The sequence below is a fragment of the Culex pipiens genome, chromosome 2 (genome assembly GCF_016801865.2).
Source record: "Culex pipiens pallens isolate TS chromosome 2, TS_CPP_V2, whole genome shotgun sequence".
Taxonomy (NCBI): Eukaryota; Metazoa; Arthropoda; class Insecta; order Diptera; family Culicidae; genus Culex; species Culex pipiens.
The window spans coordinates 172,304,662-172,330,828 of NC_068938.1; the positions used below are offsets into that span (position 1 = coordinate 172,304,662).

The 26,167-nt window shown below is 37.4% G+C and overlaps 5 protein-coding genes across 5 annotated transcripts in view; 2 read left to right on the forward strand and 3 right to left on the reverse strand.

Annotated features, from left to right (window-relative positions):
- LOC120428233 (zinc finger protein 39-like) overlaps positions 1-7,383 on the forward strand; it is a 487,119-nt gene extending 479,736 nt beyond the window's left edge. The window contains exon 5 of the mRNA XM_052707346.1: positions 7,115-7,383. Within this exon, the coding sequence (XP_052563306.1) occupies positions 7,115-7,125 (11 nt within the window). The 3' untranslated portion in view covers positions 7,126-7,383. The remainder of the gene's footprint in view (positions 1-7,114) is intronic.
- Positions 7,384-9,559: 2,176 nt separating this feature from the next.
- Positions 9,560-11,376, reverse strand: LOC128093046 (juvenile hormone esterase-like). Its single transcript, XM_052708495.1, has 3 exons — positions 11,152-11,376; positions 10,070-11,095; positions 9,560-10,015 (listed from the first exon to the last, which is right to left on the reverse strand). Exons 1-3 carry the CDS (start codon positions 11,374-11,376, stop codon positions 9,560-9,562), a joined length of 1,707 nt encoding a protein of 568 aa, XP_052564455.1.
- A 132-nt stretch (positions 11,377-11,508) lies between these two features.
- Positions 11,509-13,396, reverse strand: LOC120424078 (juvenile hormone esterase-like). The gene is made up of 4 exons (XM_039588093.2): positions 13,157-13,396; positions 12,071-13,096; positions 11,725-12,014; positions 11,509-11,665 (listed from the first exon to the last, which is right to left on the reverse strand). Exons 1-4 carry the CDS (start codon positions 13,394-13,396, stop codon positions 11,509-11,511), a joined length of 1,713 nt encoding a protein of 570 aa, XP_039444027.2.
- Positions 13,397-15,799: 2,403 nt separating this feature from the next.
- LOC120424083 (juvenile hormone esterase-like) lies at positions 15,800-17,731 on the forward strand. The gene is made up of 4 exons (XM_039588097.1): positions 15,800-16,036; positions 16,092-17,117; positions 17,177-17,469; positions 17,530-17,731. Exons 1-4 carry the CDS (start codon positions 15,800-15,802, stop codon positions 17,729-17,731), a joined length of 1,758 nt encoding a protein of 585 aa, XP_039444031.1.
- A 2,246-nt stretch (positions 17,732-19,977) lies between these two features.
- Positions 19,978-21,975, reverse strand: LOC120424082 (juvenile hormone esterase-like). The gene is made up of 4 exons (XM_052708435.1): positions 21,629-21,975; positions 20,546-21,571; positions 20,198-20,487; positions 19,978-20,134 (listed from the first exon to the last, which is right to left on the reverse strand). The coding sequence occupies exons 1-4, from the start codon at positions 21,863-21,865 to the stop codon at positions 19,978-19,980; spliced, it is 1,710 nt and encodes a 569-aa protein (XP_052564395.1). The 5' UTR covers positions 21,866-21,975.
- Between the last annotated feature and the right edge of the window lie 4,192 nt (positions 21,976-26,167).

The window sequence follows — 26,167 nt, forward strand, 5'->3', positions numbered from 1 at the left end:
AAAAGACTAACTAAGATTGCATGGGACTAAAATTGCAAGGGAACCTAACCGTTTAAAGGCCTGAAATCTGTTTTATTTATTAATGTAAAAATGTTTTCAAATAATTGGACAAAGAAGTTTTTGTAAAAATATGACTAGCTAGGGCTCGCACAAATTTTATCTAAAGTTTTGTCCCCTTGCTCTGGTCAAGGACAAGAACCCTATCCCTTTTAGTCCCAAATAAGATTTAAAATTTTAAGTCTAAGTTCCAATCGAAAAAATATCGCAAAATACTTTTTTATATTGTTACAATTGTGCTGCTTTTAGATAAATTATGATTGAATTCCTGAGAAAAAAGAGAAAAAAAAAATGCCTAGTTTTGAGGTCTTTTTTCATTCCGTGGTCTAAAATTAAAAATTTGTAAAAAGCAAAAAAAAAATACAATGGTAACAAATGTTTAACAATTTACTCTAAAAAGTCTACAGCAGGGTGACCAAACGTGGCCCGCGAGGTGATTTTTTGTGGCCCGCGGACCCATTTTGAAAGACCATGCCCTTTGACCCAAATGTAAAATGTTTTTATAATTTATTTACATAGGTTTAGTATAAGCTTTTTTGCGAACCATTTTTTTATGTTTTTATTTAAAAAAAACTTGTATTATATTAGGCACACATAAAATTGCCTAACTACAACATTAATTGTGTCTTTTATATACAATCATTTCAAATAAATGGCTTATCCATGCTTTGACCCAGACTATACGCAACAGATATTATGTTGAAAAATCTTTCTAAATAAAAGTTAAAATGTGATTAAAAGTTGTAATTTTCGTAAAAAAATATCAAACATTTTTGGAAATGAGTTATAAAACATTCTAATTTTATTAAAGTAGAAACTGTAAAAATAGCAAAACCTAGGTATTCCATTCTAATTAAAAAGATATAACGCACCATTTTTTTCAGAGCTAAGCCTCAACATTATTTTGCACTTAGAAACCTTTCCCCTCAGGATTCGACCTCATGACATTTGGGTTATGAATTTAACTGACTAATATCTGATTCAGACAAACCAGAATGTATTCAAATGTTAATGAAATCGAAGGAATTATTGTAGAAACCCCTATTTGCAACGATTTTTATGTTTGGTTGATTTCAATAAATTTGAAGCAACTGATAAGAAGCTTTTTTAAACATTTTTTTATTTTTTTTTGTTTTCTAATATTTAATTGACAAAATGCAAAAAGACTTGGAACAATTTAAAAAAAAATAAGCTCATCAATGTATTTTCCGTCTTATAGATTGTAATATCAATTTTTTTTTAAATAAACATTTTTTTTCAGTTGGCCCGCAAGCTCAGTTGGGCTTCAAATTTGGCCTGCCATCCAAAAACTTTGAGCACCCCTGGTCTACAGTATATTGTTTAAAATTTCAATAGATATTTCTATTTCCAATGATTTTTTTTCCAATTTGCAATTCTGGCAGAGCCTCGTTGGATACATGTACGACTCGTGCTAGAAAAGTCTACTGATTGCACCTTGCTGCATAAACTACTATTAATTTAGCTATTTTTGTGATTGGCTTCGCTATGATAAAGAAATCATTTTGCCAAATTAGTTTTTCTTAGTTCATTTTTTGAAAATCGGGCATTTATCAATAGATTGGCCTCAAAAACTTTGAAGATACTTTTACGGAGTTCTCTGAAGACTGTATCCAAAGTTTGTGTGACTCTCTAATGAGCTTCGCAAAAGACCTAAAAACTAAGTTTAAGGTGAAACGGGTTGCAAGTTCTTGGACAAATTCTGTTCAATTTAAATAAAATTCTGAACTCGAAATATTGCCTGTTTTTTACCAATTTGGCGTCTGCTAAATAGGCTACTTTGTAAGTTATGGTATGTTTCGTAAAGGTGCTCCCAAAAACTCGAGTCGTGGTTTGTTTGGTTTTTATAGAACTCCTGTTCAACTGAAATCAATTTCTGAACTCGACAGATTACTTGCTTTCTTTATATTTATCGTCTGCAACAAACAGAACTTGCTAAAGTTACGACGTTTTAAAGATGCTTCCAAAAATTTAAGTTGTAGTATCAACATGATTTACGATGATGTCTTTAACAATGCAATATCTGTTTGATGTAAATTTAACTGATTTATTTACATTTTTTTTTGTTTTATAAACTGAGTTTATAATATTTTTTTTACGTTGCTGATACATTTACTGTTATATCTTTTATCTTACTCAGGAAACACAATATTGCATTTTAATTAAAATTCTGTGTTCACAGACAGATTAAAATTTCAATCAAATAGTTGTGTGTTCAATTAATCCGTTTGATCTTGAAAATGCAACACATCTTAATTGAGCTAAATTTCCCAGAATTTATCCTGTCTAGTCTGTTAGCATGCGTTTAATTATTTCCGCGGGCACTCGCGCTTCATTCCGATTAAGCACGCTCGAATTGACATTGATTTGATTGGATATCAGAGCTGGAATTAATGAGAAACATGTCTTATTGTCCTTGAAAATGTTTCATAATTAATCAATAAATGCTTGCAGTCACTTTTTGCATTAATGTGGACGTCTTTTTTTCCCTATCGATGGAATTTCACTAATAAACACGCTGTCAGTGATCGCAAATATTTACTTACTCTAAAACAAAGAGGGGGGAGGGGGGAAACTCCTTCACCCAACTGCTGTGCCACGTGTCGATAAACCACCTCCCACGTCAAACAGAAAGTTTGTTTGAGCGCGCGCGCGACAAAACAACACGGGTCTGATAATTAGAGATTCGCCGAGATCCTACCTGTTTGGACACTTCTGGGAAGAGACAGCGCAGCCAGGCAGCCCGGAGGCAACCATTTTCGAGCTCATTAAGTCCGTTGAACGATTCGCGGATCTGCTGCCTTGATGGTGGTGCTAATTTGGGGGCCTGATAAGTAATTAATGGCAGAAGAATTGGTGATCAGGTTTGTTGATTGAGTTTGGCGTTAGTTGAACCTGGAAGGAAATTTCGGAGCAGCTAATTTAGTTTTACCTTTTCTGCATGTTCTTAAGTAGATTATAAGAGACTTTAAGTTTGGCATAACATTTTTTTTTTTTAAATTCCCTTCACTCTTGAGAAAAACTTGAAAAGCCAGTCACGCAACACATTTGCCTTATCTAGGCCATTTTCCGCGGGAAATTCATCGTTGTTGTACATACTGTGCACGTGTGATGATGAAAAGTTTATCTTATCCTTAGATTTGAGTGTCTGCCGTCGCCGTCTATTATCACCATGGAGGTGCTATGGAAATTTTTGTACCGCCAGCTGATGAGGTTTCTGTTCTACGCCCAGACACTTTGCCCCAGCCAGTCAGTCAGAGTTAGTCTGGCTCTGGCCAATTCATGCTGGATTGTGTTTAAATGCGGGGAAAGATTTTTTATCGGACTAGATTATAGAAAAAAAAACAAAAAAAAAATCTAAAGTTCGTAAGGAACCAAAATTACCCCTTAGGACAAAGTTTCACGCAAATTGAAGACGGGTCGGGGAAACTTTTTCCAATTGCATGTGAGTTGGCATTGAATGACCCATTTACAATTCAACCACAGACGATTAAATCCGAATGATCCATTAAATAAATTTTAAGGCGAATGAAGCTTCACTATACAAACTTCAGCTCAAATTTATCATACAGTTACACATGTCGTCATTTCTAGTTTCACATGGTACTTGTATGTTTTACCAATTCAACCCAGCACAATCATGTATCGGATTAGCTATTCTATCAGCATTCAACGAAATAAAACCCCCCTGATCTGATTTCATCAAACCTCAACCTCAAAAAGATGCAACAAAGTACCCGCACTGTAATGCAACCCTCCTCTTTTTTATTTATCTTTCTTCCAAAAAGTAACATAAAAATGCACATAACGATCCACTATTTAGAGCAAATCGCACTTTTTTTTCGAGTGTAATTCCCCCTCATGAGAGTGAGAAGTAAAGCTGGTGTTGTCTTCGCACCAAGGAAGCGTGAAAATGTGACATTCACGCGAGGGTTCGTCCTCAAAAGGAAGAACTACAATGGTAAAGCGGATTATCCCTGGGATAAATATCCTATTATGGAGGAAAAGGTCTTCCGCACCCCTCCACAAAGCATTGCTTCGATTGGGACGTGTTGATTGAGAGACGACGACTACACAAAAGAGGAGTAAATTGTAAACTCATTACACACCGGTTTGGTGGTGGTGCAAATCCATTGCCCTTGGCTGTTGGTCCTTTTTTTCTTAATGCTGCTCGAAACTTCAAACGAAATGTGCCGAAATTAGGAACTGACTGAACACACACTCGCGCACACTCTTCAGATGCGACCCTAGTTTGGTCAGTGGTGTGGAAAAGTCGAGCGTCACTTTTGGGAAGGGTTTTACCTTTGCTACTAACGATGTTTTATCAAAGCATCATAGACCCTTTACAATTACTCGACCCCTCTAAAGTAGCTTTTTTGAGAAGGGAAATAAGCCCTCCAGCTGAAGCAATTCATTTTTTCGCTCGGCTACCTTGGCGATCAACGTTGATTAAATTCCACGGAGCTCCAGACACGTGGCTGCCGCCCGTTGGCGATAGACGGCCCGATCGCAAACGTCTGTATTGATTTAGGTTTATGGCGCTGGGTTCGGAAATTGATTCGTAGGAATCGAAATAGAATCGCGTGTAATAAGGTGGCTTGACGTTGTGGTTTGGTTGAGCGTTTTGGCAGAATGCATTAATATGAATACAAAGAGACGAGTTGTTAGTTTAAATTCCGCTATATATTTTTAATATCATGACAGATACGTATTTCGTCTACTACTTGCAGACTTCATCAGTGTTCATGTTCTCGACTGGCTTGACGTTTGTATGGAAAATCTACGAAAATTGTCCAATTCAATCAGTTATTTTATGGGAAATCGGACGAGCTAATAAAATTTTGATATTTAGACCACTTTTCAACAAGTTTAGTGAATGATTTTTATTTTTTAAAAGGAGACATACCATCTTGCATTTTTCGTGAGTCAGTTAGGCTATTTAAATGATTTAAATGATCGCGACCTTAAAACTTAACTTCTAAACTTAAGGGGTTACATACATGTAGAAAATCACAAAATCTTATATTACAGATTATTTGATAAATCCACTCAAAAGATGATTATTAATCACTCCTGAAAGTTTCATGAAGATATTTCATGATTAAACTGAGTAAGAGACGATTTAAGTTCAAAATTTTGCCATGCGCAAAGCGGGCTGTCAAACTTTGTTGGCGTTTTTCTCTAAACCCCGAGTTGATTTACGGGTGCCACGATATCTCGAGATGGGATGGACCAAATTGGCTGAAATTTGAGGTGAAGACTCTCAAGATGTATCTCGTGTGCATGACGAAGCCCAATTTTTAAAATTAGCTTTTTAAAAAAATACAAAAATCAAAAACTGACGATTTTTTATATGAAAAACACAAAAATATTTTTATCTTTTTCTAAAATAAGCTTTTTGAAAATCGGGCTACGTCATGCACACGGAATCGGTTTAACGAGTCTTTACCAACATTTTGAGCCGATTTGGTCAAGACAGTGTTGAGATATCGTGGCACCCGTTTTTTGAAACTGCTAACTTGAAATTGCTATATCTCGGCAACGATGCAACCAAATATCTTCAAATTTGTTTTGAAAGTAGGTGAAAATGTATATTTTAATGCCATGAAAAAAGAATTTAAAAAAAGTTGAAGTGTGTGCTCATACTAACCTCTGACTTAAAAATATTTTAGTAACATACGCCCATCTCAAATGTCATTTCGAGTGCAACTGGCTCCATATACACAAAAATGGCTTATATAAGCCTTGGATAACATGTATACAAAGTTTCATTGAAATCGGAGAGAGTCGGGTACAGAAGAACCAGAAAAATTTCTGATATGAGCCGGAAAAATAAAAAATAATAAATAATAAAACCCATCTTGCGTCGAAACTTCGTAACACCAATAAATAACATATTTTTTCTAGAAGATTTTAAATAAGACAAAGAATTTGAAATCCCTTAAAAGCATTGGATTGTTTTTTTATCATAACTTTTGAAGTCCTTAACTAAGCATCATGATTTATGATTTATAGGGACATCAAAACGGAACGCATGAGACCAAAATGGTCAAAGTCCATTCAGCCTGTCAGGAGATGATCGAGTGACAATTTATCGATTAACATCCCTCACACACACACACACAGACATTTGCTCAGAACATGATTCTGAGTCGTTATGTATACGTGAAGGTGGGTCTAGGACGTCAAATGAAGAAGTTCATTTTTCGAGTGATTTAATAGCCTTTCTTAATGAGGAAGGCAAAAAAGTTCAAAAGCATACAAGAACAAATGATCTAACTTCGCAAGAAATGATATTTAAATTATCGTACTGGAAATTTATTGCATGGGATTAGTGTGGAGTGAAGAAAATCTTTCAACAGTCACGCTTGTAAGGATGTATGTAAGGAAGAGGACTTAAATTACAGTAATTTTCAAGAATGTCTCTCATGCGACCATCGATTCTGGTGAAAATTACCAAAATGGCCCGAGAGATTCAACTAGCGGTGTTTGACTTATTTAGAAATTATTTAAAATACAAATTATAATACATTTAATTCCTATCATGTTTCTACCCAAGAACAAATATGTTTGAAATTGATAAAAAGTAAGGGGCAGTAAAATGATTAAGTTTGAATAATTAATTTTCAATTTTTCAGATGGTTTCTTTAATTTTAGAAGTCTCTGCCATAAAAAATAATAAGCTTATCACTATCACTTTTAAAAATATTTTTAATCCATCCCACATTGTTTCCACACTTTCTATTGCAGTCCAGACTCGATTATCCGAAGTCTCGATTAACCAAAGTTTCGATAATCCGAAGTTCGATTATCCGAAGGTTTGTATGGGACTTCGGATAATCGAATCACGAACAAAAAAAACAAAATCTCCGTATTTTTTTTTATTTACTTGCTTTTAACATCAAATCAGAGTTCTGCGACCCCATTCTAGTCAAATTTGAATGGTTGATTGCCTGTCAAATTAAAAAAAGCATTTTTTCAATATTTCACTACCGCCATTTTGGCCGCCATCTTGGATGTAAAAATTCTAGATTACTGTACTGCCCATAATTGAAAATTCGGCTATTATGCCAAATCAAGTATTCCGAGAAAAACGCGTTTTTGTGTTTGTCACAAAATCTCCGTCAAGGCAATTTCCCATAAGAGTGGCATATTAGCCGTTTGGTTTTTCTTATCGGCAGCCAAGTCTAAACATTATTTCAGTAAAATTCAAGGTCCAGAAGATGCGTTGGAACGTCCTCTACCAGCTGGTGCTAATATCTCGTTTTTGCCAAAAGTGGATATTAGCCGTTTTTTCAATGGTGGGCAGTTTAGCGTAGTTCAGGGGTCATACTTAAGCTCAACAATCAAAAATAAGACAACGAAAAAACTTTTTTTTTGTTATTCGATTATCCGAAGTGAAATTTTGGCAAGGCCTTCGGATAATCGTGCCTGGACTGTTCCAACTTGAATATATGATATCTTCTACAGCTTTTTGTTTTATCTTTTACAGCGTTTAGACTTTGTTCAACTTAAGTAACGTATTTTCATTCGTCAACCCCGGTGGCAATGTTTCAAACGGTCCCTCTTTTCCCACACCCCTCTGCTGCAGCCATCATTTGTTATCTCTGAAAATCTGCGCAACCCAGTTTACACCGGAGTATGTAGTGTCTGCTCCCAACACTGATTAATATTCCTCCTGGTCAGCAGCTCAAAAGCAGAGGGAGGTACAGCCGAGAACAGCGCATAACTGCAGTAAACCCAAGCCCAAACTCAGCCCCCAGGGATGAGTGTCCTGTTCTGTGGTGGTAGTCCAAGTACTCCGAGCAGCAACAGCAAACTTGTACGTACAAGATGAATGCATTCTCCAGAGCTGCAACAGCAGGACACCACAAGATCTTGGCCCGAGGTCTGTGTTTGCCAACGCATCGTATCTCGCCGAGATGATCTCCCTCTCGGTGTGTTGTTTGTTGGTCTTGAGTACAGCACATAATAGCTCACGGGCTGCAACATAATCTCGCAGTAGAAGTAGTGGGCAAAATGGGAGGACTGAAAAACATCTCATTATTAAGCAAACCGCAAAAAGCTTTTCACTGCTGCCCTCCAAAACATCCAACCAGCCAGCGATTCTCGAGAGTGGCTTATCTAAAATCAGATCTCTTGATGAGCTGGAGATTTCAAAGGCCAAAGCCAAGCCGCGCAGTCTGTCAGTCAGCTGGGTCAGGCGGAGGCCTCCCCCCGGCCTCCGAGGCTTGAGGCTTCAAGTGGGTGGTTTTTTGATTTTGAATTTTATGTAGCTTCTTTTTTCCAGCTGGGAAAAACGTCGCCGATCGATAGAAATTATCTTTTTGTGGTTAGGAACATTTCTTGAAGACAACATATAAACTTTCTTATTTTATTTTTGATACGGCAGAGCTACGTTTTGAATCGACAATAAAAACAATCAGGTGACTCAATAGTATTAATTTTAAAAGCAATAAAGCTTTCAGAGACTCGCTGAAAAAATAAATTTAGATACTTTGACAAAGAGATTTGCTTGGGAGTGATTTTCTTTCTTGTCACGATTATTCCATCGCTGCTCAGAGTTCAACTTTGAATAAAATATCAAAATCAAAAACACCTTGTCACACAAAGAACAACAGTTCTTTTCCTGGAAAATAGTGAAACAAAAGTGTCAAATTGCCGTAATACATTGCTTGGTTGGTCAAGATATCCCCCTTTCCCACCGTTTGCCCCCAAGATATCACCAAGATCCGTAGAGAAGACCACAAAAAGGACAATTTTATGTGCTGACTTCTCACTTCTTTCAGCGCTAAGAAACTGATGAAGACAATACGCTAGGAAAAGCTCTTTCTTCAGTTTTTCCCCCCACCAAACAAAGACAAATAAAGCCCTCACACCGGAGTTGGCTCCGGTCTTTTGCGACCGGATGTTTAGTTCCAGTCAATAAAATATGTTATTGGTTTGTTCTCGCGTCTTCGTCTGGTCCTGTCTGGTGGCTTTGGTCCGTTGCAGATTTGAATGACTTTGGCACAGAATGGACGAACTGGTCTAGCGGAGGTTTGAGCCCAAAAGTTGGAAGATTTATGGCGATCGGGCGAGATTTGCTGAAATCTGAACATTCTGAACGGGGCAGTAATAAATTTTTGGCCGCGATGGTCAACATCCCAATCGAAGATTAATCTGTTGATTATGTCTGCATCAGTTGGTTCAAGACGTAAAAGTTGCGGTTTCAGATCAATGATTTGATTTTTAAATCTACAAGTGCAGTTTTGTTAAAACTCTGTCTACCACTGAAGCTTAACCAACCAACCGTAACATTACGACTACTTGCTGCTCACTCCTCAGATCGGCGCCAACCGGTCTACCACGCGAACGTCAGCTTGTTGAACGCGCAGAGTTCCGCTTCAACGACTTCACTTACGATTTGAAGATCGGTGATCACTTACAGGTTGATACAGCTCAAAACAAGTAAGTTAACCTTTGTTTTGTTTATTGAAAGATATCAAGTGCTAACAGAATTCTGTACTGCGTACAAATTGCTCCAAAAAGCAAACTTCTCCTCATCAAACCCATCGATTAGGTTCAACTTAACCGGCCTGCTCACGTCTTCTGAGTTTGTAAACTCAAGCAACGGACAGCTATCAGCAGTACAGGGAAGGCCAGCAACTCCATTGTAAGCAATGTAGACGAGATACTCCACAAACAGCTTCGCCGTATACCACGCCGGTGATCCCACCTTGAAGTCGGGAAACAACTCGGACGCCCGAAACAGGTACAGCAGCTCGTCGGCGTGACTGACTCCGAAATCACCCTGCGTATAGCTGTTGTAGTACGACTGCGAGTACGGTCCCCTAAAGTTGAAGTAATACACACTCAGCGGTGCGGTTCGATTGTTCACCGCGAGGATCTGCTTTGCGCCGAGGACCACACCGTGGATGATTTGTCCCTCGGAGAGCATCTGAAAAAGGTGATGTGGCTTTGGATTGGAGAGATTTTGTCAAAACAGACTTACCGTCTCCAGATTGCCGACATTCTTCTCCGTTAACCAGCGATCGTTGGATCCATCCGGGAAGAATCGATCCTTCAGCATTTGAACACTTGTGGGATGATTGACCGCAACAAGTCGAGGAATGTAATCCGCGGAGTTCTCGTTCAGTTCGTTCAATAAACTGCTGTTGCTCAGTAGAATCGCCGAAGTATACGCTCCATCGTTCGGTAGGAATCCCATCGTATACGGAACCTGGTGATACCTCCCCGAACGCCAGACCTCCCTCGGATCTTCGCTGATGAACGTTTCTTCGTCTACGTAACGCTCAATAGTCGGATGCCACTGAAGAATCGGGTGAACGTAAAAGTACTTCAGCTTGTCAATACTCCTAGCCAACTCCAGTCCATCAACCTCCCTCAGAGCATCAACCAGCCGCTCCGTTGACAAGCTCGATGCGTTGGAGATTCCAACTGCCTCCGCTTGCCGTCGAGCTAGTGCTAGCTGATCTACGGAGTAATACCGTGACCCAAGCGCACTACCACTCATACTGACAGCTCGCGCGAACAATCCCTTGCTCTGCGGCGATACCATGTGGTACTGCACCGAACTGCTGCCAGCGCTTTGACCCACGATCGTTACAAGATTCGGATCACCGCCAAAGTACGCGATGTTCCGCTGAGTCCACCTCAACGCAAACAACTGATCCTTCAAGCCGTAGTTCCCCGGAGAAGCGCGATCCTCGGTTGACAGGAATCCAAAAACGCCCAATCGATACTGTGCAATCACCAGGATGACCTTCCCGGTGTCCATGAACCGCTCAGGTCCAAACTCGCCCATCGAGCTGGAACCGGCAGCGAATGCTCCACCGTGGATGAAGAAGATCACCGGAAGGGGTCCGGTGACGTTCTTCGGTCGGAACACGTTCAAGTACAGACAATCTTCACTGCCCTGCACGGTTTGAAGGGGTCGTATGTCGTTCTTCTGCAGACAGCGACTTCGCTGCCACGTGGCGTCGTAGTCTCCAACCCAGGGATCGTTCCGAACCGGATTCTTTAAAGATTTACTCAACTAATAGTCCTTCATACTAATTTGAAAGTTCGACTAACCTTGAATCGCAACTTCCCAACCGGTGGCTTCGCGAAAGGAACTCCAAGATATCCCTCGTACCGGCCTCCATCGAGACCGTTGAAGTACTTGCCCTGAAGACACCCATCCTGGATGCAAACTCTTGGCTCGGGAAGAACTCGCTCGAACGCGTAACGATCTCCAACGGCAGCTAGTCCGCGTTCGAGACCAGCGACGAGAAACACTGCAAACAGTCGGTAGTTCATGCTTGGACTAACTTGAACGAGCTGTTAACTGATGTTCTTTAAATGAGCTATGCAGGGCACGCAGAACACGCCGGAGAAGCCGGTAAGCCGGTAGTTGTTTAAGGTGGTTTCAATCAATTAGTTTATTTAGGTTCAATAGTTTTGCAACGCGTACAGCTTATCCCAAAATGTAAACATTTCTTCATCGAATCCATCAATCAAATCCAGAGCTACAGGTTTGTTCGGATTATCGGAGTTCGTAAACTCCAGCAGCTGACAGCTTTCCGCTGTGCAAAGAGGTCCCGCAATCCTGAAACAAAAGTACGTTCAAGAAACACTTCATCAACCATCTACAACCACACTTCATACCCGTTGTAAGCAACGTCAACGTAATAATCCACGAGAATCTTCGCCATGTGCCACGCCGGTGATCCCACCCGGTAGTCTGACACTACTCCGGAACCTCGGAACTGGTACAGCAACTCATCGGCGTGAACAATCCCGAAATCTCCGTAAGTGTACGTGTCGAGGTACGACTGCGAGTACGGGCCGGTAAAGTTGAAGTAAAACACACTCAGCGGTGAGGTTCTGGATTTCAGCGCAACGCTCTGCTTGATGGTCTTTAGGATGCTGTGGTAGAAGACTCCCTCGGTTACCATCTGGAAAACCATCCTGAGTTGGTCAAAATTCTTGGAAAAACTAGACGATTACTAACCTTTTGAAAGTTGGGCAGATTCTCCTCAGTAAGCCACCTTTCGTCACTTCCATCCGGGAAGAATCGATCCTTCAGCATTTGAACACTCGTAGGGTGATACGCTCCTACGATCAGCGGAATGTACTCCACGGAATGATCGTTCATCTCGTTCAGCAGGCTTCTATTGCTCAGTATGATTGACGAGTACAGCGATCCTTCATTGTCCAACAGACCAACCGTGTAAGGCACTGGGTAGTAATTCCCAGACTCCCACAACACTCTCGGATCTTCACTCATGTACGTATCCTCGTCCACGTAACGCTCCACCGTCGGTTGCCACAGCGTGACCGGATGCACGTAGAAAACCTTCAGCTTGTCAATGCTCCTAGCCAACTCCAGTCCATCAACCTCCCTCAACCTTTCAACCAGCTGCTCCGTAGTCAGTTCCGCTGCATTCGCTATTCCAACGACCTCAGCCTGCCGACGCGTCAGTGCCAACTTGTCAACGACGTAGTGCCAAAAGCCAAGCGCACTTCCACTCATGCTAACAGCCCTGGCAAATAGTCCCCTAGTTTGCGGGGACATCATGTGGTGCTGCACGGAACTACTTCCAGCGCTTTGACCGGTTATCGTTACCAGCTTTGGATCACCTCCAAAGTACGCAATATTCCGTTGAGTCCATCTCAACGCAAACAGTTGATCCTTCAAACCGTAATTTCCCGGAGAAGCCTGATCCTCTGTAGATAAGAATCCAAACACAGCTAAACGATATTGTGTAGTCACCAGGATGACCTTCCTGGTTTCCATGAACCGCTCTGGTCCAAACTCCGCCATCGAGCTAGACCCAGAGATAAAAGCTCCACCGTGGATGAAGAAGATCACCGGAAGTGGGCCGGTGACATTCCGCGGACGGTACACGTTCAAGTACAGGCAATCCTCACCGCCCTGGACCGTCTGTTGAGGCTTGAAGTCGTTCTTCTGTAGGCACCGACTGCGTTCCCACGTGGCGTCGTAATCCCCCTCCCAGGGATCGTTTTGAACCGGATTCTGTAAATACCAGACCTACTTACAAACCCTCACACAAATCCAGTCAAAGTCCCGACTCACCCTAAACCGCAACCGTCCAACGGGTGGCTTTGCGAAAGGAACCCCCAGATAGGCCTCGTACGGACGCCCTTCCAAGTCGCTGTCGTACCTCCCCTGAAGGCACCCATCCTGGATGCAGGTTCGTGGCTCGGGAAAAACCCGCTCGAACGCGAACTGGTCCCCGATGGCGGCGAGTCCACGATCCAAGTGACCGGCCACAATCAACAGGGCAAAAAGTGGTGCTAACGATGGGCTGATCATTTTAAGAGTGTTGAATCGATTAAAGTGGTGGTTTTATAGACGTCTGGGGTACGCTTAAGACGTTCTGTAGTGCAATTTGACGTGCAGGTAATTAATGCGTTTAATATCAGTAGAGTTGATTAACGCATGATCAGCTGAGTGACTACGCACGCACTATTTTGTTATGTTTTCCGGTAGCATAGGTATAATTAATGAGCCTGGGTAAAAACTAAAAACTAAAAACTAAAAACAAAAAACAAAAAACTAAAAACTAAAAACCTCAAAACTAAAAACTAAAAACTAAAAACTAAAAACTAAAAACTAAAAACTAAAAACTAAAAACTAAAAACTAAAAACTAAAAACTAAAAACTAAAAACTAAAAACTAAAAACTAAAAACTAAAAACTAAAAACTAAAAACTAAAAACTAAAAACTAAAAACTAAAAACTAAAAACTAAAAACTAAAAACTAAAAACTAAAACTAAAAACTAAAAACTAAAAACTAAAAACTAAAAACTAAAAACTAAAAACTAAAAACTAAAAACTAAAAACTAAAAACTAAAAACTAAAAACTAAAAACTAAAAACTAAAAACTAAAAACTAAAAACTAAAAACTAAAAACTAAAAACTAAAAACTAAAAACTAAAAACTAAAAACTAAAAACTAAAAACTAAAAACTAAAAACTAAAAACTAAAAACTAAAAACTAAAAACTAAAAACTAAAAAATAAAAAATAAAAAATAAAACTAAAAACTAAAAACTAAAAACTAAAAACTAAAAACTAAAAACTAAAAACTAAAAACTAAAAACTAAAAACTAAAAACTAAAAACTAAAAACTAAAAACTAAAAACTAAAAACTAAAAACTAAAAACTAAAAACTAAAAACTAAAAACTAAAAACTAAAAACTAAAAACTAAAACTAAAACTAAAAACTAAAAACTAAAAACTAAAAACTAAAAACTAAAAACTAAAAACTAAAAACTAAAAACTAAAAACTAAAAACTAAAAACTAAAAACTAAAAACTAAAAACTAAAAACTAAAAACTAAAAACTAAAAACTAAAAACTAAAAACAAAAAACTAAAAACTAAAAACTAAAAACTAAAAACTAAAAACTAAAAACTAAAAACTAAAAACTAAAAACTAAAAACTAAAAACTAAAAACTAAAAACTAAAAACTAAAAACTAAAAACTAAAAACTAAAAACTAAAAACTAAAAACTAAAAACTAAAAACTAAAAACTAAAAACTAAAACAATTGTAAATGTAAAATGTAAAATGTAAAATGTAAAATGTAAAATGTAAAATGTAAAATGTAAAATGTAAAATGTAAAATGTAAAATGTAAAATGTAAAATGTAAAATGTAAAATGTAAAATGTAAAATGTAAAATGTAAAATGTAAAATGTAAAATGTAAAATGTAAAATGTAAAATGTAAAATGTAAAATGTAAAATGTAAAATGTAAAATGTAAAATGTAAAATGTAAAATGTAAAATGTAAAATGTAAAATGTAAAATGTAAAATGTAAAATGTAAAATGTAAAATGTAAAATGTAAAATGTAAAATGTAAAATTTTAAATGTAAAATGTAAAATGCAAAATGTAAAATGTAAAATGTAAAATGTAAAATGTAAAATGTAAAATGTAAAATGTAAAATGTAAAATGTAAAATGTAAAATGTAAAATGTAAAATGTAAAATGTAAAATGTAAAATGTAAAATGTAAAATGTAAAATGTAAAATGTAAAATGTAAAATGTAAAATGTAAAATGTAAAATGTAAAATGTAAAATGTAAAATGTAAAATGTAAAATGTAAAATGTAAAATGTAAAATGTAAAATGTAAAATGTAAAATGTAAAATGTAAAATGTAAAATGTAAAATGTAAAATGTAAAATGTAAAATGTAAAATGTAAAATGTAAAATGTAAAATGTAAAATGTAAAATGTAAAATGTAAAATGTAAAATGTAAAATGTAAAATGTAAAATGTAAAATGTAAAATGTAAAATGTAAAATGTAAAATGTAAAATGTAAAATGTAAAATGTAAAATGTAAAATGTAAAATGTAAAATGTAAAATGTAAAATGTAAAATGTAAAATTTAATATTTATAGAAAAAAATCTTTGAAACGTGTAAGCAAAATTAAAAACAAATTTGTTGGACATTTTGTGGGCAATTTTTGATGGAAACTTGTTTGCACATTTTTTGTAGATAGATAGAGATTTCTCTTGGATGTATTCACATCACATATGCTTCCTTCAGTTATATTAAATTTAATGCTTTAAAATATATTTGATTGACATAAGTTCAAGAAACAACTATAACATGATCACACATTTAACTCAACCAGACGTCCTTCAAACGCATTTTATTGAACGTATAAAACCACTTCACGCAATAAAATAAAATCAAACCACATCGACAACATGAAATACACTTTACGGCTGCTAGCTCTCGTTGCCATTGCTGCAACCGTTCTCGAGCGTGGATACGCTGCCATCGGGGACCAATTCGCGTTCGAACGAGTTCTGCCAGAACCGAGACTATGCATCCAGGATGGCTGCCTACAGGGGAAGTTCTTCAACGGAATTGGAAACGATCAGTACGAGGGATATCTTGGGATTCCTTTTGCAAAGCCTCCCGTTGGTTGGTTGCGTTTCAAGGTAAGTAATCTTTCAAATTTGTGTAAGGGACTATTACTTGAGTTGTTCTTCACAGAATCCCGTACGGAACGATCCCTGGGATGGGGACTACGACGCCACGTGGGAACGCAGCCGATGCCTGCAGAAGAACGACATCTTTCCTCAGCAAACTGTGCAGGGCAGTGAAGATTGTCTGTACTTGAACGTGTTCCGACCGAAGAACGTCACCGGGCCCCTTCCGGTTGTATTCTTTATCCACGGTGGAGGATACAGCGCTGGGTCTAGCTCGATGGCGGAATTTGGACCAGATCGATTCATGGACACCGGGAAGGTCATCCTGGTGATTCCACAATATCGATTGGGAATTTTTGGATTCTTGTCTACGGAGGATCGCGCTTCTCCAGGGAACTACGGCTTGAAGGATCAACTGTTTGCGTTGCGGTGGACTCAACGGAATATCGCGCACTTTGGTGGTGATCCGAATCTTGTGACCTTGATGGGAAACAGTGTTGGTGGAAGTGCCGTGCAGAATCACATGATGTCCCCTCAGAGCAAGGGGCTGTTCGCCAGGGCTGTTAGCATGAGTGGAAATGCGCTTGGCTTCTGGAACTACAACATCGATCGTCTGGACCTGGCCCGACGTCACGCGGAAGCAGTTGGGATCGTAAACGCTACGAGCCTGTCTACGTATCAGCTCGTCGATGCGCTTAGAGAGGTGGATGGGATTGAGTTGGTCAGGAGTATTGACAAGCTGAAGTACTTCTACGTGCATCCAATCCCTTTTTATCATCCGACGGTAGAGCGATTCGTCGATCAGGACACGTTCATCAGTGAAGATCCACGATTGCTGTGGGAATCCGGTCGATACGAACCTGTCCCGAATACGATTGGATTTCTACCGAACGAGGAATCCTTCTACTCATCGATCATACTAACGAACCTGACATTGCTCAACACGCTGAACAATAACTCTGCCAAATTTATCCCACAACTTGTTGGAGCGAATCACCCTGCCAGTGTTCAATTGCTAAAGGACCGATTCTTCCCCGATGGAAACGACGAGCAGTGGCTTACGGAGCAAAATCTGGATAATTTGACAATTGCAAGTATCAGCAAAGTTTAAATGAACTCAAATCATTATCAATTCCAAAAATCTTTCAGATGGTCAGTGAGGGACTGTTCTACCACGGAATCGTACTCACCGTGAAGCAAGTCCTCGCTTTGAAAGACCAAAATGCGCCCCCCTTGAGCGTTTACTACTTCAACTTCAAGGGACCGTACTCGCAGTCGTACTACGACACGTACACGTTCGGGGATTTCGGGATCGGCCACGCCGACGAGCTGCTGTACCTGTTCAAGGCGAGCGGACTCTTTGCGGACTTTGAGCCGCAATCGCCGGCGTGGTACATGGCGAAGGCGTTTGTGGACTATTTTGTTGAAATCGCCTATAATGGGTAATGCTTCTTCACGAAAAAGTGACCTTAATTTTAATTGCGAAAATTAATTCATTTCAGAACGGCGGGACCACTCTGTACCGTCGAAAGCTGCCAGTTGCTGGAATTTAAAAATTCGCAGGACGCGGCTAACCCTGTGGAGCAAGGTCGGATCAATGGGTTCGACGAGGACAAGTTTGACTTTTGGAACAGGCTGTATGCGATGCAAAACTACTGGCAGTTTCGAATTTTGGTTTCGAATGAAACGGTTTCAACAGATTGATTTTTTTTATAATTTTGATACGCAAAGTGTTTAAAATTGTAATAAAAAGATTATGTTTTGATAGTTGAGGGGTCATTCAACAAAACAAAATTAATTGCCTTCATGTCATGTCTAAATAGGGACAGCAGGTTTTACAGCACTTAAAAGCTTGAAATTAAGAATTCTATCCAATACTATGATGTACCTGTTCCAATCAATAATAGCCAAATATTGTGCAGTAAGAAGGCTAAAACAACTGTCCCAATTCGCCCCATGTGTCCGATTCAACCCAGATGACGGTATTGCTCTTTTATCTAAAAAAGTAAAATTCACGATTTTTTTGCGCCGCATTTTTTTAAACCATTTTTAGAGGAAAAATTTAATGTTGTTTTGAAAATGATTCTTTAGTATTATTTTTTGCAATTTTTGAATGTGTTATGCATTAGCATTAGCATAGCATTAGCATAGCGTTAGCATAGCATTAGCATAGCATTAGCATAGCATTAGCATAGCATTAGCATAGCATTAGCATAGCATTAGCATAGCATTAGCATAGCATTAGCATAGCATTAGCATAGCATTAGCATAGCATTAGCATAGCATTAGCATAGCATTAGCATAGCATTAGCATAGCATTAGCATAGCATTAGCATAGCATTAGCATAGCATTAGCATAGCATTAGCATAGCATTAGCATAGCATTAGCATAGCATTAGCATAGCATTAGCATAGCATTAGCATAGCATTAGCATAGCATTAGCATAGCATTAGCATAGCATTAGCATAGCATTAGCATAGCATTAGCATAGCATTAGCATAGCATTAGCATAGCATTAGCATAGCATTAGCATAGCATTAGCATAGCATTAGCATAGCATTAGCATAGCATTAGCATAGCATTAGCATAGCATTAGCATAGCATTAGCATAGCATTAGCATAGCATTAGCATAGCATTAGCATAGCATTAGCATAGCATTAGCATAGCATTAGCATAGCATTAGCATAGCATTAGCATAGCATTAGCATAGCATTAGCATAGCATTAGCATAGCATTAGCATAGCATTAGCATAGCATTAGCATAGCATTAGCATAGCATTAGCATAGCATTAGCATAGCATTAGCATAGCATTAGCATAGCATTAGCATAGCATTAGCATAGCATTAGCATAGCATTAGCATAGCATTAGCATAGCATTAGCATAGCATTAGCATAGCATTAGCATAGCATTAGCATAGCATTAGCATAGCATTAGCATAGCATTAGCATAGCATTAGCATAGCATTAGCATAGCATTAGCATAGCATTAGCATAGCATTAGCATAGCATTAGCATAGCATTAGCATAGCATTAGCATAGCATTAGCATAGCATTAGCATAGCATTAGCATAGCATTAGCATAGCATTAGCATAGCATTAGCATAGCATTAGCATAGCATTAGCATAGCATTAGCATAGCATTAGCATAGCATTAGCATAGCATTAGCATAGCATTAGCATAGCATTAGCATAGCATTAGCATAGCATTAGCATAGCATTAGCATAGCATTAGCATAGCATTAGCATGATACCAATTTTCAGTTCAGAATCGATCATCCGAAATCCACGAAAGAAATCCACTTCGGATAATCGAATCATATTTTATTCATTCGTATCATGAAAAAAAAATCTCAGTCTTATGTTGAACCCAAAATTATTTCAATGTAAAATAAAACCACTCAAATTTATTATTGTGGGGCCACAGAATTCAAATTTAATGATAAAAAACACGATATAAAATAGTTCGGAACTTTGAAAACAAAAGATACCAAATGGCTTCCGTTAAAAATAGCATGGACAAATTTTTATCCAAATAAAAGTACGCAAAAATACTAAACATTAATACAAACAGAGCATAAAAATTTCAATTGTTTCATCATTTGAATGAACAAAAAATCAGATGTTTTGTAACTTGTAAGTGTTGTAAAATTTTTAAGTATCGACAACAAAATATGTTGGCCTGGAACTAGTTTTCTATGTACGTTGGAATTCTACAAAAATTTCAAATATTTTAAAAAGAGGCCAAAATGTCAGATTTGATAATCATCGCATTTCAGTTAATTACACTAAGAATTCCATTGACATTTTGAACCTGCTTCAAAATATTTGATGGCTCCTGATTTTCCAGACCTATTTCGAAGGAGGAGAGGGGCGACATTTATTCAACAAAATAACAAATCAGATTTTTTTTTGATTCAAAACCTTAATCTACAAAAATTTGCTGCTTCTCAATAGTTCTGCATAGCATACAAGTTATACCAGAATGCAAACTTTTCCTCGTCAAACCCATCAATCACCTTCAGGTACCCCGGGCTTTCCACATCGTTGTAGTTGGTAAATTCAAGCATCTCGCAGCTTTCAGCCGTACATGATGGCCCCACAATCCTGTAACAAAATGATGTCATACTTTAAATAACTAACTAAAACTTGTACGCATCTATTTCTTACCCATCATACGCAATGTTGATGAAATAATCGACAAACACCTTGGACGCGTACCACGCCGGCGTCCCACGCTCAAAGTCAGGATAGAGCCCGGTCGACCGGAACAGGTACATCAGATCGTCGATGTGAACGATGCCGAAATCTCCGTAGGTGTAGGTGTAGTAATAGGAGTGCGAGTACGGCCCTTTGAAGTTGAAGTAGTACACACTGAGGGGTGAGCTCTGGGTTTTGGACGAGCCAGCTTGCTTGACACTCAACTCAATGCCATGCTTGATGAAGGATTCGGAGAACAGCTGGAAGATTTGATTGATTGAGTTTGTAGGTTTTTATGTGAATGAGATTGTAACTTACATCTTGTAAATTGCCAACATTTTTCTCCGTTAGCCATCGTTCGTTTGTTCCATCCGGGAAGAATCGATCTTTCAACATTTGAACACTCGTTGGATCATGGACGCCAACGATTCGTGGAATGTACTTGGAGGAGTTTTCGTTCAGCTCGTTCAACAATGTTTTATTAGTTAGTAGGATCGCATAAGCAAATGCGGCTTCATTTGGAACAAAACCCATCGTATATGGAACCTTGTGATATCTGCCTGCGGCCCACAAATCCCGCGGATCTTCACTGATGAACGTTTCTTCATCCACGTAACGCTCCACAGTTGGATGGTATAGAGTAATATCGTGAACGTAAAAGTACTTCAACTTGTCAATACTTTTAGCCAGCTCGAGACCATCCACCTCTCTCAGCGCTTCGACAAGCTGTTTCGTAGTCATAACCTCAACGTTCTGGATGCCAACTGCGTCTGCTTGGCGTCGAGCCAGAACCAAGTGGTTGACGTTATAGTTCCAGAAGCTAAGTGCACTTCCACTCATACTAACGGCCCTCGCGAATAGTCCCTTGCTCTGCGGGGACATCATGTGGTACTGCACGGAACTTCCACCAACACTTTGACCCACGATCGTTACAAGATTCGGATCACCGCCAAAGTGCGCGATGTTCCGTTGAGTCCACCGCAACGCAAACAATTGATCCTTCAAGCCGTAGTTCCCCGGAGAAATGCGATCTTCGGTTGACAGGAATCCAAAGACTCCCAGTCGATACTGTGGAATCACCAGAATGACCTTCTTCATGTCCATGAATCTTTCCGGTCCAAACTCAGCCATCGAGTTTGATCCGGAAGCGTATCCCCCTCCGTGGATGTAGAAGATCACCGGAAGAGGACCGGTGACATTCCTCGGCCGGAACACGTTCAAGTACAGACAATCTTCGCTGCCCTGCACCGTTTGATTCGGGCGAAGATCGTTCTTCTGCAGACATCGACTGCGTTCCCACGTGGCGTCGTAGTCTCCACTCCAGGGCTCATTCCGGACGGGATTCTGAAATCAATCACTTAACTAACAATCCCTTCATACCCCTTCAAATAATGTACTAACCTTGAATCGCAACTTGCCTACCGGAGGCTTAGCGAAAGGAACTCCAAGATATCCCTCGTACTGGTCCCCCTCCAGGCCGTCGAAAAATCTTCCCTGAATACAACCATCTTGGATGCAAGTGCGCGGCTCAGGAAGAACTCGTTCGAACGCGTATCGATCACCGATTGCTGCCAACACTAATTGGATGACTGCTGCAGTTGCTATAGCGAGCAGCGCTGCCAACGTTGAACGATGCATTCTGGTTATGGTTTTGGCACGAACTGCGTTGTTCTTTTAAAGACTCGATCAGGAAGGACGCGCAGCTGTGCGGTCGGTGAGCCGGTTCATGTTATTTGCGATGTTAGACATGGATGGGTTTTGCTCCAGATGAACTGTTGAACTGGTTTTCTTGAGTGCCTACTGACTCATTCGTTCATCGCTAGTCAGTTTTGTGGATTCTTAACTATTTGTAACTAACTTAACTACCTGTTAACGATAAAATTATCGAGGCTCGATAACGATAACGATAGTTCTATCGTTTTCGTTATTTCGATAATTCTGTCAACCATATCATGTTAAATTTTCAATGCTTTCACTAAAAATATAGTTTTTGAAAATGTAGTTAGTTTCAAAGTGAAATATGCACTCAAAATTGTTTACAAAATATCGTATTTTTCGAAAGTACTCATATTTTCATAATTTTCAATATGTGCATCAAAAAAGGGTATGCTTTTCACTTTATTAGAGTATTTCTTTTCTTTCTTTTTAGAAAACTTTTTCTTACTCTTGTCTATTCAATAGTTATAAGTAATAATGCCTTCGATTGAACTAGGATGTAACACACAGCTGAAAGGAACTCCAAAACCCTGTTATGTACCTAAATGATCTCATTGCAACTTGATTAATCACAAATAAACCCGAATTGAAATTGATAATTGAGTTTTTTTTTAAATAATAAAATTTTACAAATAACCGTATTTTTCGAAAATACTCAAATTTAAAAATATGCAATACTTTATTAGAGTTTATTGGAAAGTACTAGAATTTTCACAAATTACCAAGCAAATTACCGTACTTTTTTCTAAATACAAACATTTCAACAAAATACCGTATTTTTCGAAAGTACTCAAATTTTCAAAATATGCAATATGGGTATCAAACGAAGCGAAATTTTGTTTGCTTTTTTACTTTATTAGAGTTTTTTTTTTGTAAAATACTAAAATTTTACACAAAGTACCGTATACCGTTATATGATGCACTCACAATTTGAATGTATTTATGAAGCATGTAAAATTTCGCTTCGTTTGAAATCCATATTGCATATTTTGAAAATTTGAGTACTTTCAAAAAATACGGTATTTTGTTAAAATGTTTGTATTTAGAAAAAAAAGTACGGTAATTTGCTTGGTTATTTTGTGAAAATTTTAGTACTTTCCAATAAACTCTAATAAAGTGAAAAACGCATACGCAATTTCGCTTCGTTTGATACCCATATTGCATATTTTTAAATTTTGATTATTTTCGAAAAATACGGTTATTTGTGAAAATTTTATAATTTTCTAAAAAAAAACTCAATTTTCAATTTCAATTCGGGTTTATTATAATACGGCATTTTGTGAAAATTTTGGTATATTACAAAATATTCAATTCAATTCGGTTTTATTGGTGAATTATCAATATACAATAAGTTCTTTTGGAATACATAACAGAGTTTTGGAGTTCCTTTCAGCTGTGTGTTACATCATAATCCATTTTGGAACAATTGTTGCTTGTAGTTGAGGGGTTACCGAAAGTAAGAAAAAGATAAGAAAAAAAAAACTTACTAAAATTGCAAGGGAAAGGGGATAGAAATAGAGAAAGCTTAAAACTAGATATATTACAAAATAAAACTCTTATAAAGTGAAAAAGCAAAACAAATTTTACTTCGTTTCGTACCAATTTTGAAAATTTGAGCATTTTTCGAAAAAAATACGGTAATTTGTGAAAAATTTAGTATTCAAAAAAACTCTAATAATGTGAAAAAAGCATACAAAGTTTCGCTTCGTTTGATACCCATATTGCATATTGTAAAATTTTGAGTAATTTCGAAAAAACTGTATTTTGTGAAAATTTTGGAATTTTCAAATAAAAACACTAATAAAGTGAATAAGCATACAAAATGTCGCTTCGTTTGATACCCATATTGTAAAGTTTAAAAATTTGAGTATTTTCGAAAAAAATCGGTAATTTGTGAAAATTTTAGTATTCTCCAGAAAAAACTCTAATAAAGTGAAAAAAATTTCGCTTCGTATGACTTTGTTTTTTTATTGCAAATTTTTAAAATTTGAGTAGTTTCGAAAAAATACGGTTTTTTGTGAAAATTTTAGCATTTCCCAAAAAAAAACTCTAATAAAGTGAAAAAAAGCATACAAAATTTCGCTTCGTTTAATTTAGTTTTTTTATTACAAATTTTGAAAATTTGAGTCCTTTCGAAAAAATAAGGTATTTTGTGAACAATTTTGAGTACATATTTTGACTTGAAACTTGCTACTATTAGATTTTCGCCGATAGAATTTTCGAAATAACGATAACGATAGATTTTCGTTATCATGCCGACGATAAAGATAACCATTATCGTTATCGTCATACGATAATATTATCGACGATAATTTTATCGATAAACAACCTCGTTAACTACTTTTTAATATTTTGTAATTTTTATAAAATCAACCCTTTTTTTCAATGTTTAGTCATAACATTCCCTGTTAAAAAAAACTGTTATTTTACTTTTATCACTAAAACTAAACTTGCAAAAACATGTTTTTAAAATTATTGAATTATTTTTATATGTTTTAGGGCACTAAAACACGCTTCACCATATATTTTTAAGTGTACCGTCATTTGGAGCGAAACGGTACACATGGGGCGAATTGTATCAGCTGTTTTAACCATGTTTCTGTACAATATTTGAATGTTTTTGATTAGTTTCGGAAATAATAGAATAAAAACTGAACAGCAAAATAGTTCACCGTTTTCCAAATTTCATGCTTTTAAGTGCGAGTTTAATAGTAGTTTATGCAACAAGTTGCAAAAAGAGGATTTTTTCAGCACGAGTCGTACATTTATCCAACGAGGTTCACCGAGTTGGATAAATACGACGAGTGCTGAAAAAATCAAGTTTTGTAACGAGTTCCATACAACATTTTTTGCAATTCCGAAAAACACCCATTGAGTGAAATTTTAAGTCAAATTTTCATGTATTTTGTCAATAAATCGTTCAAATCACAAAAATGTTGAAAAGTGATACTTTTCGAAACAAGTGCTGAAAAGTTCAACTTTTCAGCACCCATTTCAGTGCTGAAAAGTTGAACTTTTCAGCATTTATTTTGAAAAGTGTTACTATTCGATTCTGTTATTTTTGGTACAGAAAAGAAGGCTGTTTCGTCGTTCAAGAATGACAGGAAAAGGAAGTATTTTCACGACGGAATTGCAAAAAAGAACTTGTGAGAATTTGTGGAAACTTCTTGGTAAAATTGTGGGAATATTAATACACTTTGCAACATTATGAGAGTATATTTGTGTTTGATAATTAGTGTGAATATGGAGAAATTATAATTGTTAATTTGAGTGAAATTTTGTATGAAATTGTGAAAAATTGACAACATGTTTGGAATTTGAGTAGATGTGGAAGAAATTGCGAAAATAAAAACCAAAGGTTATGCAACTATACAAAACAGATTCTATAAATTTTTAACAAACCAAGGTAAGAAAATCCTGCTATTCCGCATTGAAAAAAAACGTGTTTTTTGGTTCCTGTTAAAACAAAATTCGTAAGTAAAACAAGCCATAATTCCATAGATTTAATTCAAAGTAATGATGAATTCATATTTCATCGTTTAACCAATTTTTTCGATTTTATGCGATTTTTTTACATATCTGGGAAGATTCATAAAAATCTGCATCTTATATTTAGAACAAGCAATTTTCTTTGTCAAAAGTTTTCCTTTCTCCATAAAGGGGTTTCCCCCGTTTCAAAACAAACCTTCACGTCAGTGCAAACAAATTGACGTAAAGTGTTGTGCAATAAAGAAGCAAAAAAATGCACTTTACTTGTGCTTGTTGTTTGTTGTTTGCAGGGTTCCCTTTTCTACAAATCCTGACGGTATCAGCACGCGGCTGACGGATATACATGGGGGAACTCGGTGGGGGAGGAGAAAAGGGAAATTTAATGAAGTGTGGGATTTCGGGATAAATGGATATAAATTTTTAATTCACTTCAGTGCGGAAACATGTTTCGGGAGAGAGTGATATTGTTGTTGGAGGGGGAGGGAAACGCATTTTCAATTTGTTGATTGGCGATACATGGGTTGGCTTTCTGAAGGGTTTTTTTTTTAAATTGGGTTGTTCAATTTAAAAACACTTTAAGAAAAGTGTTAATTGAGATTGGGTACATTTTTTGTAGGCAGTTGATCTGTAACATTCACAAAAAAATGTTCCAACTGTTGCACGTTATTGCTCTTTTTTTCCACCCTTATATCGGTTTCACTCAAAGTGACAAACGTAGACAGTCTTGGCGGCAAC

Coding starts and splice junctions, on each gene's coding strand:
- LOC128093046 (XM_052708495.1), bottom strand. CDS start 11,376: ATGAACTACCGACTGTTTGCAGTGTTTCTCGTCGCTGGTCTCGAACGC. Junction 11,096..11,151: donor TTGGGAAGTTGCGATTCAAG/GTTAGTCGAACT, acceptor AAATCTTTAAAG/AATCCGGTTCGGAACGATCC. Junction 10,016..10,069: donor ATGTCGGCAATCTGGAGACG/GTAAGTCTGTTT, acceptor CACCTTTTTCAG/ATGCTCTCCGAGGGACAAAT.
- LOC120424078 (XM_039588093.2), bottom strand. CDS start 13,396: ATGATCAGCCCATCGTTAGCACCACTTTTTGCCCTGTTGATTGTGGCC. Junction 13,097..13,156: donor TTGGACGGTTGCGGTTTAGG/GTGAGTCGGGAC, acceptor TGGTATTTACAG/AATCCGGTTCAAAACGATCC. Junction 12,015..12,070: donor ATCTGCCCAACTTTCAAAAG/GTTAGTAATCGT, acceptor ATGGTTTTCCAG/ATGGTAACCGAGGGAGTCTT.
- LOC120424083 (XM_039588097.1), top strand. CDS start 15,800: ATGAAATACACTTTACGGCTGCTAGCTCTCGTTGCCATTGCTGCAACC. Junction 16,037..16,091: donor TTGGTTGGTTGCGTTTCAAG/GTAAGTAATCTT, acceptor TGTTCTTCACAG/AATCCCGTACGGAACGATCC. Junction 17,470..17,529: donor GTTGAAATCGCCTATAATGG/GTAATGCTTCTT, acceptor AATTCATTTCAG/AACGGCGGGACCACTCTGTA.
- LOC120424082 (XM_052708435.1), bottom strand. CDS start 21,865: ATGCATCGTTCAACGTTGGCAGCGCTGCTCGCTATAGCAACTGCAGCA. Junction 21,572..21,628: donor TAGGCAAGTTGCGATTCAAG/GTTAGTACATTA, acceptor GATTGATTTCAG/AATCCCGTCCGGAATGAGCC. Junction 20,135..20,197: donor ATCAACATTGCGTATGATGG/GTAAGAAATAGA, acceptor ATTTTGTTACAG/GATTGTGGGGCCATCATGTA.